The sequence below is a fragment of the Parus major genome, chromosome 17 (genome assembly GCF_001522545.3).
Source record: "Parus major isolate Abel chromosome 17, Parus_major1.1, whole genome shotgun sequence".
Lineage (NCBI taxonomy): Eukaryota > Metazoa > Chordata > Aves > Passeriformes > Paridae > Parus > Parus major.
The window spans coordinates 5,906,429-5,923,823 of NC_031785.1; the positions used below are offsets into that span (position 1 = coordinate 5,906,429).

The window sequence follows — 17,395 nt, forward strand, 5'->3', positions numbered from 1 at the left end:
AGTGTGCGCGGCGCTTCCGGCGTGGCCGCGCGTCCCCGCCCCTCCCGCCCGCCGCCGCCAAGATGGCGGCGCCCGTGTCGCTGCAGGTGGAGTTCGGGTGAGCGCGAGCGGCGGCGACGGCGGGGCCGGGGCCGGGCGGGGATGGGCCGCGATAGGCCGCAATGGGCCGGTCTCTCGGTGAGGCGGCCGCGGCGTTGCGGCGGGGCGGTGGCTGCGTGTGGCCTGGGGGGCCGCTACGGGCGCGTCTGGGCCCGGGCTCCGCCGCTGTCACGGGGCTGCGGGCCGGGGTAGCGGGAGCGGCCGCCGCCGGGGAACCGGGGAACCAGGCATCGGCGGGAGGGGCCGGACACCGCCGGAGGGTGTACTCAGTGTGGGGCAGGGCCATCTGCCCGTCTGTCCCTGGGCCTCGCCCCCATCTCTCTGTGATCGTCCTGTGCCAGGCCTTTCTTTTTCTTTCACCTCTTTCAACCTTTTTGAGTTGTTCGATTTTTTAAAACATTTAATTATTAAAAATATTTGTGAAAACCTCCCTCTCGTTTCTCGGCTTTTTTTTTTTTTTTTTTTTTTTTTCTTTTCTGAGCACTGTCTGTGTGTTTGTGTGTGGACACGTGCCCTCACTGTGCTTTGTGTTTGAGCCCTGTCAGGTCTGTAAAGCTGCCAGGTTCTCACTCTGTACCATTTCAGTTTCCAGGCCTTTGCTGCTGTAGTATCAGCACTGCTCATGCTCTGGCCCTGGGATCTTAAAGCATTTGCAGTGGAAGCTGTGCATATTTGTGGAAATACTTGTGTTATTTCGTTAAAGCCTCCTTTTAGCAGAAGCTAAAAGGCTGCTATTTATTCGCTTTTTCCCACCCTTTCACGAACACAGAAATACCATAACCCTTTAAATACCCTTCTCCTTAAGAATCCTTTCCTCTATCTTTCCCGCTTCCAGCTGCAGCAACTCTCCTAATTTTCCCAGAAGAGTGAGATGCATTTTTGCTTCCCTTGGAAATGCATAAATGAGCTCTCTATGTAGGAACCACAGCTGAGTTCCCCACAGCTCGCGCCTTACAGAAGGACCTTATCTTGCAATCTACATTTCCTGCTGTAACAAAGCGTGACCTTGTTTTCATTACATGAAAAAATGTTTTTCATATAATTGTTATGACTTGTTCCCTCGCATGAATCTCGGCTCATGTTAATAATCACTGCTTCAATTTTTAGATAACTATTTGTTGTGAGCTGGTGGAAGAACACCAACAGAGTGCTCTTTAGGAGAGTTGCTGCATATAAGCAATGCTGTCGAAGGCATAACAAGGGTTCTGTTGTGCTCTGCCATTGCAGAGCCAAGAAAACCTACTGTGGCATTTTTAGATATTGAATTTAAAGGAACTTAATAACATCTGGAAGTATCTTTGTTGATACTTAGGTGGGGATTGCTTGTTTTAAATATTTCTCTTTATTATATTGGTTTCCAAGGGAGGAGAGGCACCAATAAGTTCCCAGAAAGTAGCTTCATAGAAAAATTTTTCCAAAATAATCTGCATTTAAGTTGGAAGAACATTTTGCCACAATTATATGCCCTTTAAAAATGGGTTGGTCATTTTTATACCTATATTATATATGTTTAATATTAAGTGAATTAAGTTTTTTAAGAGTTTTCTAGTTGTTAAAACTTTGGCCAGCATAGAGTTCAGTTTAGAGCCAAAAGCTCGCACTCTCTGCTTCTGTGTCCTGCAACTTCAAGTAGCTTTTGTGTTTATTATCCATGTCCCTACTCACATGGTAAATTTTATAATTTAAGACTGAGTTTGGTCTGAGGCCTTACAACATCATGAAAAATGACTGATGTTGGTAAAGCTCAGGATTTTCACAACTGTGCTTTCTCCAGAGCAGGAGTAGAGGTGAGGAGCTTGCTGAGGCTTCTAAGCTGTAGTTACAAAAACAAATTACTCTTTTGAGGAGCCTAAGGTTAGGTACCTGGACCCATTTCAAGTCCCATTCTTTTCCAGTGTGAGGACCAGCTCCTTATCTGCCAGCCTCTGCATATCCTGCTCACACTGATCTGTGCTTGCTGAGGCCATCAGTTGTTATCTGAGGGTATTCCCTAATGTATTCAAAGTGACAGAAGAGGGATGAACATCAGGTTGTTCAGTAGAAGAAGATTGTGTATTTATTTATTTATATCTTACCTTGTCACCCTCATCACTTGCTGCTCCCAGTGAAGTCTCTCTCTGGGACACTTTGTAGTCTGTAGATCAAGAGAGGGTTGCCAGGACTTTGGGGCTGCTGGCTCTGACTTGGTCTGCAACTTGGAGTGTGTCATTTCCCCTTTCTGTGTGTTCACACTTGGAAACAGAGGGAATATTTATTCCAGAAGGATGCTCAATTTTTGAGATTTCTGGCCAGCAGGTGTTAGGGATGAGCAGCGTTGGATGTAGTGTGGTGGCTGTAGAACTGTTTGAGTGGAAGCTGTGCCGGTGGCTGGAGAGGGAAGGCAGCGCTGCACAGCGGTTTGGGAGCACACAGAGATGGGAACCATCCTCCCGTTCCGCTGGGATGATGCCTGGCACCGTGGGGTTCTGGCCCACAGCAGAGCCTCCTCTCTCTGTTGGCAAAGGGAGCTGGCAGCTTCCCCTGTGGACTTCTGGTTTGCGACAGGAAAAAAAAGACAAAGGGAATCCTGTGCTAAATATAGTCTGTGTCATTTGTTTTCTCTGTTGTGGCATCTATGTAAATTGCCTCTTTTGTACTGCCTTCTTTTGACAATAAAGCAAAATCTCAGTGGTTCATTGTTTTTATTTCAGAGGTGGTGCAGAACTCTTATTCGATGGTGTCAAAAAGCATCAGGTGACTTTGCCCTGTCAACCAGAGCCTTGTGAGTATCAGAACCTGTTGGATAACTTGACAGAGTAACAACAAATGAAACAAAGCTGGTTTGTACAGCACTTCTAGTTGCCAGCAAGGATCAAAGTATTTTAAAAGCTCTTTCAGACATACCATGGATCAGGCAGCTTGGCAAACAGGGACTAGTTCTCAAAGTCTGAGGTCTCTCCTGTCCTCTAAGCACTTGTGAATCAAGTCCTTCCTTAAGAGTTTAGCCTCCCTCTTGCTGGATAGACAACAGCCTCTGGATGTTTCCATCAAGTCTACATTTGTCTTTCTTGCTACATGAAACTACCAATAACATCCTCTCTCCTTTGTTTTTTCTTGCCTATTCTGAGGTTTCCAGGAGGCACATAAATATATGTGTGTGTGTTTATGTGGTGTATAGATATGTGGGGGAATGTGTAGCAATGAAACATAAATGTTTATCTACTCATTTGACCTTTGAAGTAAATGTAATAATTTTAATATGAACTCTGCAGTTGAGAACAGTAAATGTAATGCTCAAATAGAGTGCTGGACATCCTGCCCATGGCCTTCCCTGCAATAAAAAAACAGGATTTTAGTGTTCCAGGGACAAGCAGTCATAATTCCTGGTTTGCAATTTGGAATATCAATACTGAGCAATGCTGCACTAACTCACATACTTCAGTTGTAGTGTAATTTTGCCACAGGTATGTTCTGAATTTTTCCAGCTAGATAGCACTGCTTTATGCTATTGGAGTGGGATTATAAACCAAAATAACACAAAGCCATGAGGGAATGTTAGCAACCAATATCTCACAAATGGCTGATATCATAATCTATGTGCTGGGAACCTCCAGGCCTGAAATCCTTTTGCTGTGCCTGGAAGTAATTAGAGATTGGTAGAAGTGCTTTTGATGCTTGGACATAAGAATGTGTAATTCAAATATAATAGGAATACTGCAATATTGTGTTATCTTGTGGTTAAAGAAGGGGACTAAGGCTCCAGAAACATGACCTGATGCTGATTTGCTTTGTGAGTTTAGTCATGTTGCTTAACTTTCCCCTGTTGCTACTGATACTTTCATGTATCACAAGAGAATTCAACATTAAATTCCAGTGCTGTTGAGGCACTTAAGATCCTTAAACAAAAGGTAGCAAAGAAATGCTAAAACACTCAAACATTCATTTAGTTGGTTTATAAACTTGGGGGCTAGAGCATAATTTTCTTCAGTGCTCTGTAAATTTAAAATACCCAGTAACGCCCACTCTTTTGGTGGTGTTCAAACCATGATCAGATGCTGAAGAAAAAGGGGTTATTACAGGAGATGTTTATTTCTGCCAGGGGAGGAGAGGGTATTAATACCAAAGAGGGATTCTTCCAGCCTGATGGCTGTCAGTGGTGCAGTTGTATGTGGCCTGATCCATTCCCACTCGAAGCTGCTGGGAAGACTTCTGGAGCCTTAGTAGGATCTACATTTATCCTAAGGGGTAAATCTCTCCCTGAAGGTTTGTCTCAGCCTCAGGGTTCAAACTCATGATCTCCAGTGATTCATTCCAGATTCAGCTAACATTATTGCTCCCAGCTTTTCCCGCTGCCTTATTTTCCAGACACTGCTATCTCTGTGACAGGAGTGGCAGAATTAACAGTGCACCCCCTTGTCAACGCCCCTGGTTTGCTGCTGTCTTGTGCCTTGGCTGCCATGGATGTTTCATTTTGGGGCTGGTTGTGGATTGCAGCATCTCAGGAACATAAACTGAGCTGTGAGGCAGCTGCTGTAGTGACATTTATAGCCCAACCCAGGGGTGGGGCAGGCAGAGGTGGCCCGAGTGTCTGACAGTAAAGGATTACTGGAAACACCCCTCATGATACTTCCAGAAGACAATTACATTGTAGTGCTGAGGAATCAATGGAATCATATCAGAAAATATGAGTAATTTTCTTGCAAATTTATATTGTTCCTAATGCTGTGTATTTCCCTTGTTCACACTAAGAAATTTTAACTCTCCCTTCTCTGGGTAAATAAAGATATACATAGCCAGGTCCCTGCTGCCCTTGTGCTGCTAGAATTGCAGTGATTAGAGAAATTAAACAGCTCAGTTCTACTCAGCACATCCTGTTGCTTACCTTACCCTGAATGTCCATCACTGAATTCTCCAGGGAAAAACCTGTAGTATGAACACTACTTGAAGACCTGCACTTCTAACCCCATTTTAAGTGATTTCATTAGCTGCCAAGTTTATTTTTGGCCATTTTGGCCTCTCTTACCTACTCTTCCCTTTTTCTAGGTTATTTTTGTCTTTGTCCTCTTTTTTGCAGAACAGTTGCTTCTCTCTGGGTTATTTGGCCCACCTATATTTTAATTGTTTAGGCATTTTTATAATATCCCAGAAGTGAAGGGAGGTGGAAAATTATATGAAGAAATACCCACAAATATTTACATGAAAAAAAAAAGCCAAGCTGTGCTCCATGGTTTGCAGGGACAATCAGTGTTCTCTAAATGATAATGTTGCTTGAGCAAACTCTTTATGTGGTCATTTCTTTTTTCCTGATAACAAGCACTAGATGGAAAGTAGGTGGGTTCCAGATCCAGTTAACTTCCTCAAGAAGATTTGATTCTCTGTCCTTCTCTGATGCCTGGAGATGGACTCCTGGAGGGATTGGGAAAGGCAGGAGGAAGGAAGCTGCAAATGGGACAAGAGCAAGCCACGAGGGGCACAGCCACGTGGCAGGACCTATTTTTATTATCCAAGGGGCATTTTGTATCCTGATGTCAGTTAAATAGCTGTTCTTTATTTCCAAGTGGAGCTGTCCCAGCTTGCATTTTGAAGTTGCTGCCAAAGTGGGAATTTAGAAAGATATGGTGTATGTGCATAGGCAGCACATATGCCACATTTTCTGCAGGACTGTGTAATCTTGTAGAGCTGTGCAGAAAGAAGACCTCATGTTAAACAAGAATCTTGTCCCAAATTTCTGGCTGTTCTGATGATCTCACTGATAATGCTGTTAGAGGATCTAAAGGCATCGTGCCCTGTTGGCTTCTTCTGCATAAAAACAGTGTGTGTGGAAGAAAGCAGCTGGGGGAATAACGATATTTGTCACATGGAGAGAGGATTAAATTGGCAGGGAAATCAACTTTATTTTCAAGCATCTAAGAGGCTATTAGAGACAATGGAGCATAAAAGAGAGAAACCCTAGATTAAAAACTGAAAATGTATTTGGCAGCCTCCTCCTGAAACAAGCCACAGTAATTTAACCAAGTGCTTCAGTAATCAAATAGATCATTGTATGACTGCTCTGCAAGTGATGCTGGAGCTCCTTCCTCCATCTCACTGGGACTCACAGTGGTGGATTTGTCTTGGCCATGTGAGTTGCATGGATGCTGTTGGAAGGGTAGGAAGTCACTGGCATTGTTTAACCCTTGTAGTCGTTTTAGGTTTGGCTCAGCAGCATCATCTGATGAAGAGTGTTTACAAAACCTCTCTGCTGGGCTGTCTTGTGGATGTTGTACCCAGAGGTTGGGGTTGTGTGTAAAGTCTCTGGCACTTGTACTGCAGGCTGCTGTCACAGACCTTTGAATTCCAGCTTCTCCTGAGGCTTCAGTCGTGGGACTTGTGTTTTTGTGACCAGTTTCACTGGTGCTTGCTGGGACCTTCTGGACTAATCAAGAATTCACACTGTGTAATGGCAGTTTACAAGTCTGGAAGGTTAAATTATTGATCAGCGTGTTTTGGTAATTGTGGTTTCCCTTTACCAAAACTCTAGGGGAAAAAAGCCCACTGCCAATCAGATTTTTTTTAAGAGGGAAAATTAAAATAATCTGCCAAATGCTGCTCATATTGAATCCCTGTAGAGAAGAGCATAGTGTGCTCCTCAAGAGCTTTGCTTTCCAGGGGCCTTGTTCTGCACAGCATGGAGGACTGCTGGGGGCTTGGGAGCATTCATCTGCTCGGAAGAGAGCCTGGGGATCTTGAAAGATCAGACCTGTGTTACAGGCAGGGTGGCTTACAAAATACAGCATGGCATGTGTTCAGTGTTTACTGGGGTGCTGGGCCAAAAGAGCCTGTAAAATCCAGAGTAGTGGTTGGCGTTGGCTCTTGGTAAGTGCCTAGTGCTGGGTAGTACATCGTAGTTGAGTCATTAATATTCTGGCATGCTTTTATTGCTCTGTTTATTATTCTTAACATTTTGAAACTTGCTCCAAAGAAAGAATAAAAATATATTTGCTAATGTAGAGGCTTTTTGGAAGAATGGTAAAAAAAGCCCCCACAGATCCATGGAACTTCATGCAGTCAAATCTTTTTAACCACAGTGTGTGGTACTTGCAGCTCTCAAAGGACTTGGGTTATTCCCCTTCTCGTGCATCCCACTCGTGCATCTCTTTTAGGCAGGAAATGATAGATTTGGTGACAAGGGAAGGGGGCTCAGTGGGTTATGCAGGGTGAGGGCTCAGGCAGTCGGGGTGAGCAGTGTTTGCAGCATCAGAGCTGTCGCGATCAGAGATGCTGCGGCGCTGCCACGTCACGATCGAGCAATTCCTGGCGTGGGGCTCGGCTCCAGGTCCCTGTCCCAGCGGGGCTACGGCTCCCTTTAGAGGGAATAGGGAAATAAACGCCTGTCCTGACAGGAGGAGTCCCATCACCCTCCTGGGAGGCCGTGGAGCCGCTTTACCGGATCAGCTCATCCCAACTCATTGTGGAAGGAGCTTCCCAGGCACTGGGAAACCAGCTCTTGTGTGTGACCAAATCCCTGGGATAACAAAGCCTGGCTGTTACACCCTCCTTCCCAGCCGCTGTATTGCAGTGCGGACACCTAGCAGGATAACCCCTCTGTCCCACCCCCCTCCGCTCCCTCTTTTCTCTTGGTGGGATTTGCTGTGCTGACAGCGCTGTTCAGAGGGTGGCAGCGGAGCAGGGCTGGGGAGGAGGATCCGGGCCCTTTAAACCGCTTAGCATGCGGTTCACACGGCTCCGGGCCAGCTGTTCCTTTCTCCTCCTGCCCTCACTCGCAGGAGTTGTTTGCTGAGCTCAGAGCTCCTGTGCAAAATTGCTTTTCAAAAGAGCCACTTTCTGCTTAATTAAACAATGAGCCGCCGTCCCTCTGCACATCTGTAAAGCTCCCTCCGCAGCCCCTTTATCCCACAAACTGCTCCATTCTTACCTCCATTCACTTGTAAATCTTACCCCCCCCTCTCCTCCACCCTGATCATCTCACTGGCCCTTTCTTTTTCCCTTTCAAGTAAGACTGAGGGGCTTGGAGTATCTGTGGGGGTGGCTGGGTTGGGTGGGCAGGAATCGGTTTAATGGTGCTTGGCCCTGTATGAAAGTCTAATAATAGCAAAGCAGATCTGAGCCCAAAAGTGAGAGGCGATTTCTGTATTTAGAGGAATAAAATCATGGCACTTTCCTGAGCTGAGCTGAGACACTGACTCATCCAGCAGCCAGAGGGGACACAGCCACCAGCCAAGCTGGGAGGGGGACAAGGATTTGACTTCAAGGCATTTTCTGATCCAGCTGGCAGTGCCAGGGAGAGCCCAGCCCAGGGAATTCCCTCGGCCAGGCTGGCTGCATGCAGAGCAGTGCCAGGCTGCCAGGGAATCCCTCTCCACTCTGGCAGGAGCAGCCACCTTCCTCCATGGTCTGGGGTTGCACATCAGCTCTGTGTAGTCTCTTTAATAGCAATAAGATTTTCCTTTTTAGCCCTCAGTGCCTGTGCACACACCCAAAACTCAGAAACCAGGAAAATAGGAGAGAGGGGAAATTTCATTTTGCTGGGTTTTGGCAAAGCTTTACACTGGTGGTTAGTAATGCATTCTCTGAATTGTCTTGCTGAGAGCTTAAAAAAAAAATTAACCAGTAACATTCAAGGTTAAACAGGATAAATGAATGGAAAAGTGATGAGGTGGGATATCTCCTTTATCATTGGAAAGGACAGATTATAGCCAGTGTGATGCAATATCATCTAGCATAGATTGATAGGGAGGAATGAAGAAATGGGAGTTTAGTGCTTTAGTAGAAGATTCCTGACTGCAAAAACTATTAGACCATGGCACAGTCTCCTTGGGGTTTGATAGCAGGTCTACAGTGCTCAAGCCTCTTAAAATCAGAGCAGACAAGGCTCAGGATGGTCTTTTTTTGAGAATAATTCTGCAGTGGCAGATGGATAAAATCACAGGACCTGTTAAGGAGATGTTTTTTTTAATGTCTGTGATCCCCAGGCTGGTACTTTGCTGCTGGGGCAATAGTCTTTGAGGCTCTCTCAGCTCCTTCCTTTGACAATTTTGAACCCTGGGCCAACACTAGTGATCTGTGATCCTAATTAAAAGAGACAGTTTGGTGCACTGGCATTTATTGGGGAGCCTGAAGTGACAATAGCGTTGGGTGTTATGGGATTAGATGCTCTGACTTTGGAAATGAGTAGGGATTAGGTTTACCCTGAGAATCAGCTCGAAGCTGCTTTTTTTGTCATGGGAGCTGATGGATCTGGAGGCTTGCTGCTGGCTAGCACTGGGATTGGAGATCCCTTGAACTTGTATTTCCCTACCAGCAATCTGTGGGGAGTGGAAGATCCCAAGCAGCTCCTCTCCAGTTCATAAGCATTGTGATTAAAACCTCAGGGCTGAGAATTGCTGAGTGATAGCTGGGATCTGAGTCCTCACTGCTAAAAGGAAGGCTATGAAAGACCTCTGTGATCCTTTCCCATTTTGTGGACATAAGAAAATTAAGAAGAGCATTTCTCTTCTAAATGAGAAGCAAGAAAAAGATGTCTTAAAGCAATTAAAAATTACAGAAGCCAAGACCTTGGTGTTCATTTGTAGCAGACAAGAAGAGATGAGAGCAACAATTGCAGTTCTCTTATGCCTGGCTGTAGTTACCCCTAATTTCTTCCCTAGTTCTTAAATCACTGCCCATTCCAGTGTGTGGCAGGATTGGCTTGTGCACTTGTCAGAGAAAATGGATTTTGCTCTTGCTGCAAAATTTGCCTGGCTGCTCACTCTGCATAATACCAAATCCATTTGCCTGTGACTCCATTTATATCAGCCATTCCAGGTCTTCTTCTGCAGTTTATGGCACACCATGGTCTGCTTCAGAGAGTGATTTGCATATCAGATGGGAGGCTGGAGGAGTTGGAAGGATCCCTTAGATCTGGTTTTGAGCTCCCTTTCCAGAGCAGATTCCTGGAGGGTCTGCTCGGATCCGAAAGCAAAGAGCAATCATGCACCTGGAAGAGCAGCAGGTATTGGGAGCTGGTTTGTCTGTTTTAGAAACAAGCTGCTTACGCAGGGAAAGGGACATACAAATTGTTTTTCCATACATTTCCATGCAGGCAGGGGAAATAATGGCAGGGGAGCGGCAGGGAAGGGGCTTTGTCATGGTTACAGGCCGGTGGCTGAGAATGTGGGTGGAGCAGCGCTCGTCCAGAGTTAGTGACCTCAGCAAATTGGAGCTCAGCCATGGTCAGTATGATAAATGATCTTATTCTGGGTCAAAGAAATGGTACCCCACAGGGAGGTGTCCACAAGGCGGCCCGGGAAAGCGCTGTGCTCCTGCAGCACTGACCCCTTAGTGACCAGTGCCACATATATCTTATTTACTGCAGACCAGAAGGGAATTTTCCATGGTTCAGCCTTTATAGGGTTCCCCTATTTCACTGAAATAATCTCCCAGATCTGCAACCAGGACAAGAAAATGGGTGTAATTACACCTTCTGGGTGCCCTTTCAGGTTGTGTGCGAGTTTGTATATGGGTTTTAAGGCAGGGGACACAGAGATGTCTGGTCCTTGCATGTGTGTCTAGGAGCTACCTGTGCAGCTCCCTGGGAGCCAAGGGCTGTGTGTCCATGTCAGCTGGTATCAGGGTTGCACAAAATCCTTCCATGTTTCTGCACCTCTATGAGTTCATTGTGAGATCCTTCTACTACAACACTCAGCTTGGTGTTTCTTACTCGAGGCACCTGGTTTCTCTCTGCACACAGTGAGTGCCCTCTTTTCTGAGTTGTCACTGATGGATCTGTCAGGCCCAGGAGGTTTTATTGAGCTAGGAAAGATCTATGGATTTCAGCCCTGCTTTTGAGGGTGCAAATGAACCCAGGCACTGCTAAAAGGGACTATTAGATGCATTCCAGTTGCAGAGGAAGCTCAGCAGATTCTTCATGAAGGAGCAGTTGGGGCAATGCAGGTCAGGCCTTGGAGGATTTGCAGGAGGACAGAGCAGACTGTACAGTTCTGTCTGCCACAACCAGGAGTGTTTGTGATGCAGCTGGGCTGAACAGGAGCCGAGGCTATTGGGTTTTGTGTGCACTCACTGCAGTTCCTGCATCCTGTCCTCTTGCGTGACAAGGCAATGACTTTGTGTCACTGCAAGCACACATCTCATTTTCCTGAGCGCTGTGTTTTGCTGGGTGATCTGTTTTCTGCATATATTGCGGGTTTCAGCTCTCATCTGTGCATTTGAACTAAGCAGTTTTCTCAAATGTTTGTCAGTTTTTCTTTTTATTAATTAATTTTAGATTATTTTTCCTAAGAATTTGGAGAGGGTTGATGTGCTGTTAGCACAAGCAGCAGAGGCTGCCTTTGTGTAGAAATAAGACAGGGATTTCCTACCATGTGCTTCAGTCCCTCCTTTGCAGTTTGAGAATATTTCCACTTCCTTGGCTGGTTCAGTCTTGCTTCTCCTCTGATGCTGCCAATGGTGAGGACAGTTAATGAGAATTAAGAGTGCATTTTTGATGTGATATTTGTTTGCTGTGAGTGAAATGGAGTAGGCTACCAAAAAGATTTCAGTATGACCATGCAGCAGTGATAAAAATACGTCATTACTGGGATGAGCTGGGTTCAAGTTGATGATGCTGGAGCAAAATGCTGTATTGTCTCAGCTCTCACCTGCACCTCCCTCCGGAGCCAAAATGCACAGCAGGAAAATCACAGCACCTGTAGTACAGCTGTGCTCCTGCCAAAGCAGATGCCTCTGTTCTGTGATGGGAGCCAGCTCCAAACCAACACAAGTGTGAAATCACTGCATTGTAACCATGGTTTAACTTGTCAGCAGATGTGGTGCCTGACCAGGCTGAGATTTTTTCCTTCTTTATGTGTCATCTCTAGAGAACCTGCTATTTGCATAGAAAAATCCTTGGCCCAGGGAGCTGGAAACCTGTTAGACCCATAGCATAGTATCAGAAAGAAAATGTCTTAGGAACACTACGTATGTCAACTGTAAGAGATAAGCAGTTGTGCTATAATTTACCTCTTATTATTTCCATCATAAGAACAGAGTCCTGAGCTGTTGATCAAGACTGCTGTTTGAGGCACTGAGCTGCAAGATGGCTTCTCCACAGACCACTTGCAGTGGAAGTAATCTTGTTCTTTTCAATATCTTTCTTGTGGGAGATTGTTTTGGTGTGGCTGTGGTCATCTGTCATCCTTTATAATTGATTTCTTCTAGTAATATTGGTGTATAGGACACGGAGAAATGAAGGTGGGTGAAAAAAATCAGTGCTGATAAAGCAGATGAAAGTATTGTCTTAAAGTTGGCTGTGGAGAAAGGGTCTTAATTTTTGTACCTTTTGTAATGGGCAAGCTCTAGGCGTGCATAGGGATGTCTGCATTTTTTTCCTACTCTTTAAATTCTTCAGTATATGTGTACGTGACTTCTGGATAGAAATAAATGCATGTTGGCTCAGGTGGGACTGAAAATAACATTTGTTATGGAAGGAGATGGGACGAGGGAGTCTTGGAGCTCAGCCTCGAATAAATCAGTCCTCTCGCTCCTCCGTCCAGGCTGCTTCTAGGTGGCTGCCTTTTATCCAGCTAGTGCAGCGCATTTCTGTTTAAATGATCTCTCCTGAAAGGTCCCAGAGGAAAGGGCTGCTTATTCCATGCAAGGAGAATGGTATATGGCACAGCTCATTGTTGTGCGCCCTGCTGCAAGTGCATAAATATGAAACAGCTCGCGGGTGATGCTGCGGTGGGGCTGGTGTCCCCTTCACACCCCCCTCCCTCTCCTGAAGGCTCCTCTCCATCTTCCTTCCTTTACAGCTTTCATTTCTTGGTGATGGAGAGCGGGAGCCATTTGGGTGTGAGATCCTGAGGGCTTGACGTTGCAGCAGCATTTTTCAGGGGAAGGTGAATGTAGTTAACTCTTGTTCTGATGGCTGACCGACCGCTGTGGTGTGTGTGTGTGTATATATATACACATATATATGTATGTATGTGTGTATTTGTATGTAAATACACCTTCTTAGTGGTGCTCCCTGTCACCGGTGCATGTTGCTAGGAAGGAGGCAGAAAATGGTCTATTTTGTTCTTTTAAGTACTTATCATTACAAGGCAGTTGTGGGTTGGCCCCAGGCAGGTGATCCAGCTCACCAGGCAGTTTTGAGGCACAAAGCAGCTCCTTTTGCCCAGATTAGTGATCCAGTGCTTAGAGGTAGCAATACCTGTTGTGCTCTGGGCAGCCCTGTGGTGAGATTGGGGTTTTGGGGTCAGTGCTGGTTTGGAGGCACCAATGCACTAGGAAAGCAGGGGGAACAGAGGGAATCTCAGAGCATCCCCTCCCCCTTTCCCCAGGAGAAGAGGCCCCCATCTGCTGCAGATGGACATATCCCCATTGCCTAGTTGATGTGCACCTGTCTACACCAGGGCTGTTCATCCTGGGTGTGACAGAAGCAGTGAGGGTGACATTATTTGGAATAACCCCAGTTTGGCTCTGGGTAACATCCATGAGCCCATAAAATCCTGGGGAAAGGCCTGGGCTGAGTCAAGCCACTACAAATGCATATATTACTGCTGGTCATGAACAAGCACATGGGGAATGGTACACAGAGTGAATTTAACTCAGAGAAGCATGTGTGGAAAGATTCCTCATCACTGCAGTGAGTTTACCTCACATAAGAAACCCATCCTGTCATCCCTGCTCCTCCTGGAGCAGGGCTGAAGCCCTCACTGGTGGATTTGTGCCTTCAGAAAGCTTCCTCGCTTCTTGAAAACAAACAAAACTCTTTTGGGGCTTTCAAAGGGCTGTTTAAAGGAGCCCCGGGAGAATAACTGATTGTGGATTCGGAATGATGAAGTGGTTTGTGGAACAGTGAAATATAGAGGCAAATGCAGGAGAACTCCACTTTGCAATTTGTCAGCTTCTCTAAACCCTGTAACGGATTGTTCCCCCCCTCTGTCTCTTCTCACCTCTCCAATAGGAAATTAACTGATGCTATCACTAAAGAAATTGTTTTTGCCTCACAAAGTAAAATTGATACTATAAAAACCCGCCAGCAGTGTCTCCTCCTCCTTTTACATGAAGACAAATCCTTTCTGTCACCTACTGAAATGGAAAGATAAAGGCTGAGCTTTAATAAAGAAGCTCTAAGCATGAAGTGTAGAAGGAGGGAGCAGGCACAGCATGGGGAACACTCCAGAGCAGCAGGTGTGATGCTGAGGGATGCTGTAAGTGTCCAAAATGCAACTATGGGCCAGGGCCCTCCTGTCTAATGCATGGTCATGGACAGGTTTGGGCCCCAGAGCTGCCAATGTCTCCAAGAGCTTGTGCTGGTTTTGGTCAAAAGTGTCTGTCTTTGCTCCATTCAGGTTCTTAGGCTTGCTTGTTTGGACTTTTTAAATCTAATTAAGCACACAAGAGAATTAGACATAATTTGTTGGGTGACAAGATAATGTACAGGATATGGGATGTGTCAGAGACCTGAACATTAGGAATCTGCTGCCAGATTGGTGCTTCAGCAGGAGCTGCATTCATTCTTTGTGGGATGAGCTTTCTGTGGGAAACCTCTTCTGCCATACCATAGGGACAGGACTGTCTGTGAGTTTCTTTGCAGCTATCCCCATCCATCCTGCATGTTCCTCATCTGCTCTTTCGTGGATAAACAATCACCTTGCTCTGGCATCACCAGGAGCCATCAGCTAGTTTGTAAACCCTGTCCTCCTTTCTTCCAGGGGATATCAGAAACCTGCTCAAGTGGATCAAACAGAATCTGTTGAAAGAGCGACCAGAGTTATTTATACAAGGGGAATCTGTGTGAGTACAACTGTTATCAATGCTCCTTGTGTTTCTCTGTTGATCCCCGCAGTTTGGGGGATTTTTCCTCTGGGGCAGATTTCCTATTGAGTAAGTCAATGACCATGAAAACACAGGAATTGCTTAAGTGATAGTGGGAGGTATCCCACCCACACCTTGCACTGTCCACAGAGAGCATCATTTGCAGCCCTCACCCCAAATCTTCAAACCTTAAACATGAAGCAGGGCCATTTATACTTTCTCTTCATTATCACTTGGAACAGAGTAGCACCTGTATCCTCAATTCCAGGAGTTTTAGCAGGTCTGTCTGTTCCCTGCTGACATCACTGGGACTGAAGCAGTCATTCTGAGAAATGCCAACAAATACTTCTTCTGGGAAATGTATTTTTATTATCAAAATGGGGCCAGTCTTGTGGAGGAGGGGGTAGGAAAAAAAAAAAGGAAGGCAAGAGAAATGGAGCAGAGTGAGCTGTGCAAGCCATCCCTGACTGCGGGGTGGCGCTGGGGGTGTTTAACATTCGTCACGGATCTTTGTGAGCTGAAGCATGTGCCAGGTCCCCTGGTAACAGGAGAGACAATTGCAGGACACTGAAGATCAAAGAGGGGGAATCCCTTTGCTCAGAATCAGGGGCTTGGAGTGGATCCCAGGTGTTTAGTGCCTCTGGTAGGGGCACCGGAATGGCTTTCCCTACCTTCACACTGAGCTCTCTGCGCTCGACAGTCGTGCGTGGGTTTTAATTACCTGGCTTTTCTGCATCGTACGGAAATGCAGTCATCCTGGAGCATCCTCAGGAACGGTGCCTTTTCATTCAAATGAGCTTTGGGATTGCTCCTGCGTCCCCTTTATTTGATCTAGAAAGGGCACAGACTGTACCTGTTTCCACCTCCATGCTAGGATCCCTTTTTTGGCTTTATAGGCAGTCAGCTTGTGATCTGTGCTGTGACATCCCTTGTTCTTAACTATTTGTGGAGCTTTTTAGCAGGCCTGTATCCTAATTATTTCTCTCTATTCTGCAGGAGGCCAGGAATTTTGGTGCTCATCAACGAGGCAGACTGGGAACTAATGGTCTGTACTCCTTCAGTTTGACTTTCTTTGTTGAAAATATTGCTCTCTCTGTTCTGTGGTTGCTCTCACAGAAGCTATTTCTGATTCTTGCCCCAAGCGAAGCATCTCATATTTGAGGGGGAAGGGGCAGGCTGGAATCTATCTCCTGTACTGTGGCTGTTCAAAAGCCTGGAGCCTCTCTCTAACCTGCTGAGTCTCATCAGCCAGACAGGGTCTGAAGAGAGATCACCCTTTTTCCCTGGTCTGTGGCACTGGGTTTTGCACCTCTGGCTGCTGGCTGTTCCCCCCACATGTGGGGTGACAGTGTAGAGGGCACCTGGGACCTTCCCTGAAGTCAGGTGGTGCCTGGCAGGTAAAAGGCCACAGGGAGATTTCAACTCAAACAGGCACCTGATAAATGTCTTCCTTTCTTATCCCACTGTTGTACTCAGACAACAAACAGCCCCTCACCATTTCCCTGCCTCAGGCAACCACCTATTCTGTCAAAACCCTGGTCCAGAAAGCCATGTGGGGTGATGAACATCAGCACTGTGGCTGATCTCTCACCTTTGCTTCTGTTATGAAGAAAACATCAGTCTGTCCCCTTCTGCTCTCCCTAATACTCACCATCTTTTTATGAGCTGTTTTCTCTTTGCAGCTTGTATTTGGAAATGACATCTAAACAATTTTTCATTTTTTTTCTTGGCCTGCAGGGTGAGCTGGATTATAAACTCCAGGACCAGGATAATGTGCTTTTCATCTCAACATTGCACGGCGGGTGAACTCCTGAAAAAACAAGAGGATGTAAATCCAAATCCCTGGGAAAAAAAAAAACAAGCAAAAACCTTAACCCACCCAAACCTCTCTTGAACTGCCTCTGTCCAGTCTCTGCATCTTCCCACTACGTTCACTTGTTCTAGACATCCAAATAAAGCCCCGCCAGCCTGCGGCCTTCTGTCCACCACAACAGCATCCGTCTTTTGGTCCTCATTTCACCTCTCCTGACTGCACTTCCAGGTACCCTAACAAGCAGAGAGCACCTCAGCATGTGGGACTTTGGTTTTTTCTCACAGGAGGAAGAGGGGTGCTGAACCCTGAATAGGATAACATGTCTTAACATGCAGTGAGGTGTTCTGGTGCTGGGAACCAGGATTCATTTAACACGATGCTTAACGTTGGTACAGTCTCCACACCAGCCATGGGATGGGTGGGAAAGTATAAGGAAACAAAAGGTGGCTTGACTAGCTTTTCCATGGGGTAGCAAATGTGATAGCTCCAGAGCCCTCAGAAGTGACTTTCAACTTGTCATGATATTTATTTATGGGAAGCAGGAGAGAAATGGGCTTTTTTGATTTTGTATTTCTGATCCCTCATGCTTTCATACCAGAGCTGAGGCGGGTTGAAGTACTGGCCCATGAATATTGTCAATTTATAATGATCTGGATGGAGGGAAAACAAACCCTCACCTGGCCTGAGACAGCACAGAGTGATCAG

At 46.0% G+C, this 17,395-nt stretch overlaps 1 protein-coding gene across 1 annotated transcript; it reads left to right on the top strand.

Annotated features, from left to right (window-relative positions):
- The first annotated feature begins 14 nt into the window (after positions 1 to 14).
- URM1 (ubiquitin related modifier 1) lies at positions 15 to 16,870 on the top strand. Its single transcript, XM_015645217.3, has 5 exons — positions 15 to 97; positions 2,790 to 2,860; positions 14,775 to 14,856; positions 15,874 to 15,922; positions 16,615 to 16,870. Exons 1-5 carry the CDS (start codon positions 63 to 65, stop codon positions 16,681 to 16,683), a joined length of 306 nt encoding a protein of 101 aa, XP_015500703.1. The 5' UTR covers positions 15 to 62; the 3' UTR covers positions 16,684 to 16,870.
- The last annotated feature ends 525 nt before the right edge of the window (positions 16,871 to 17,395 follow it).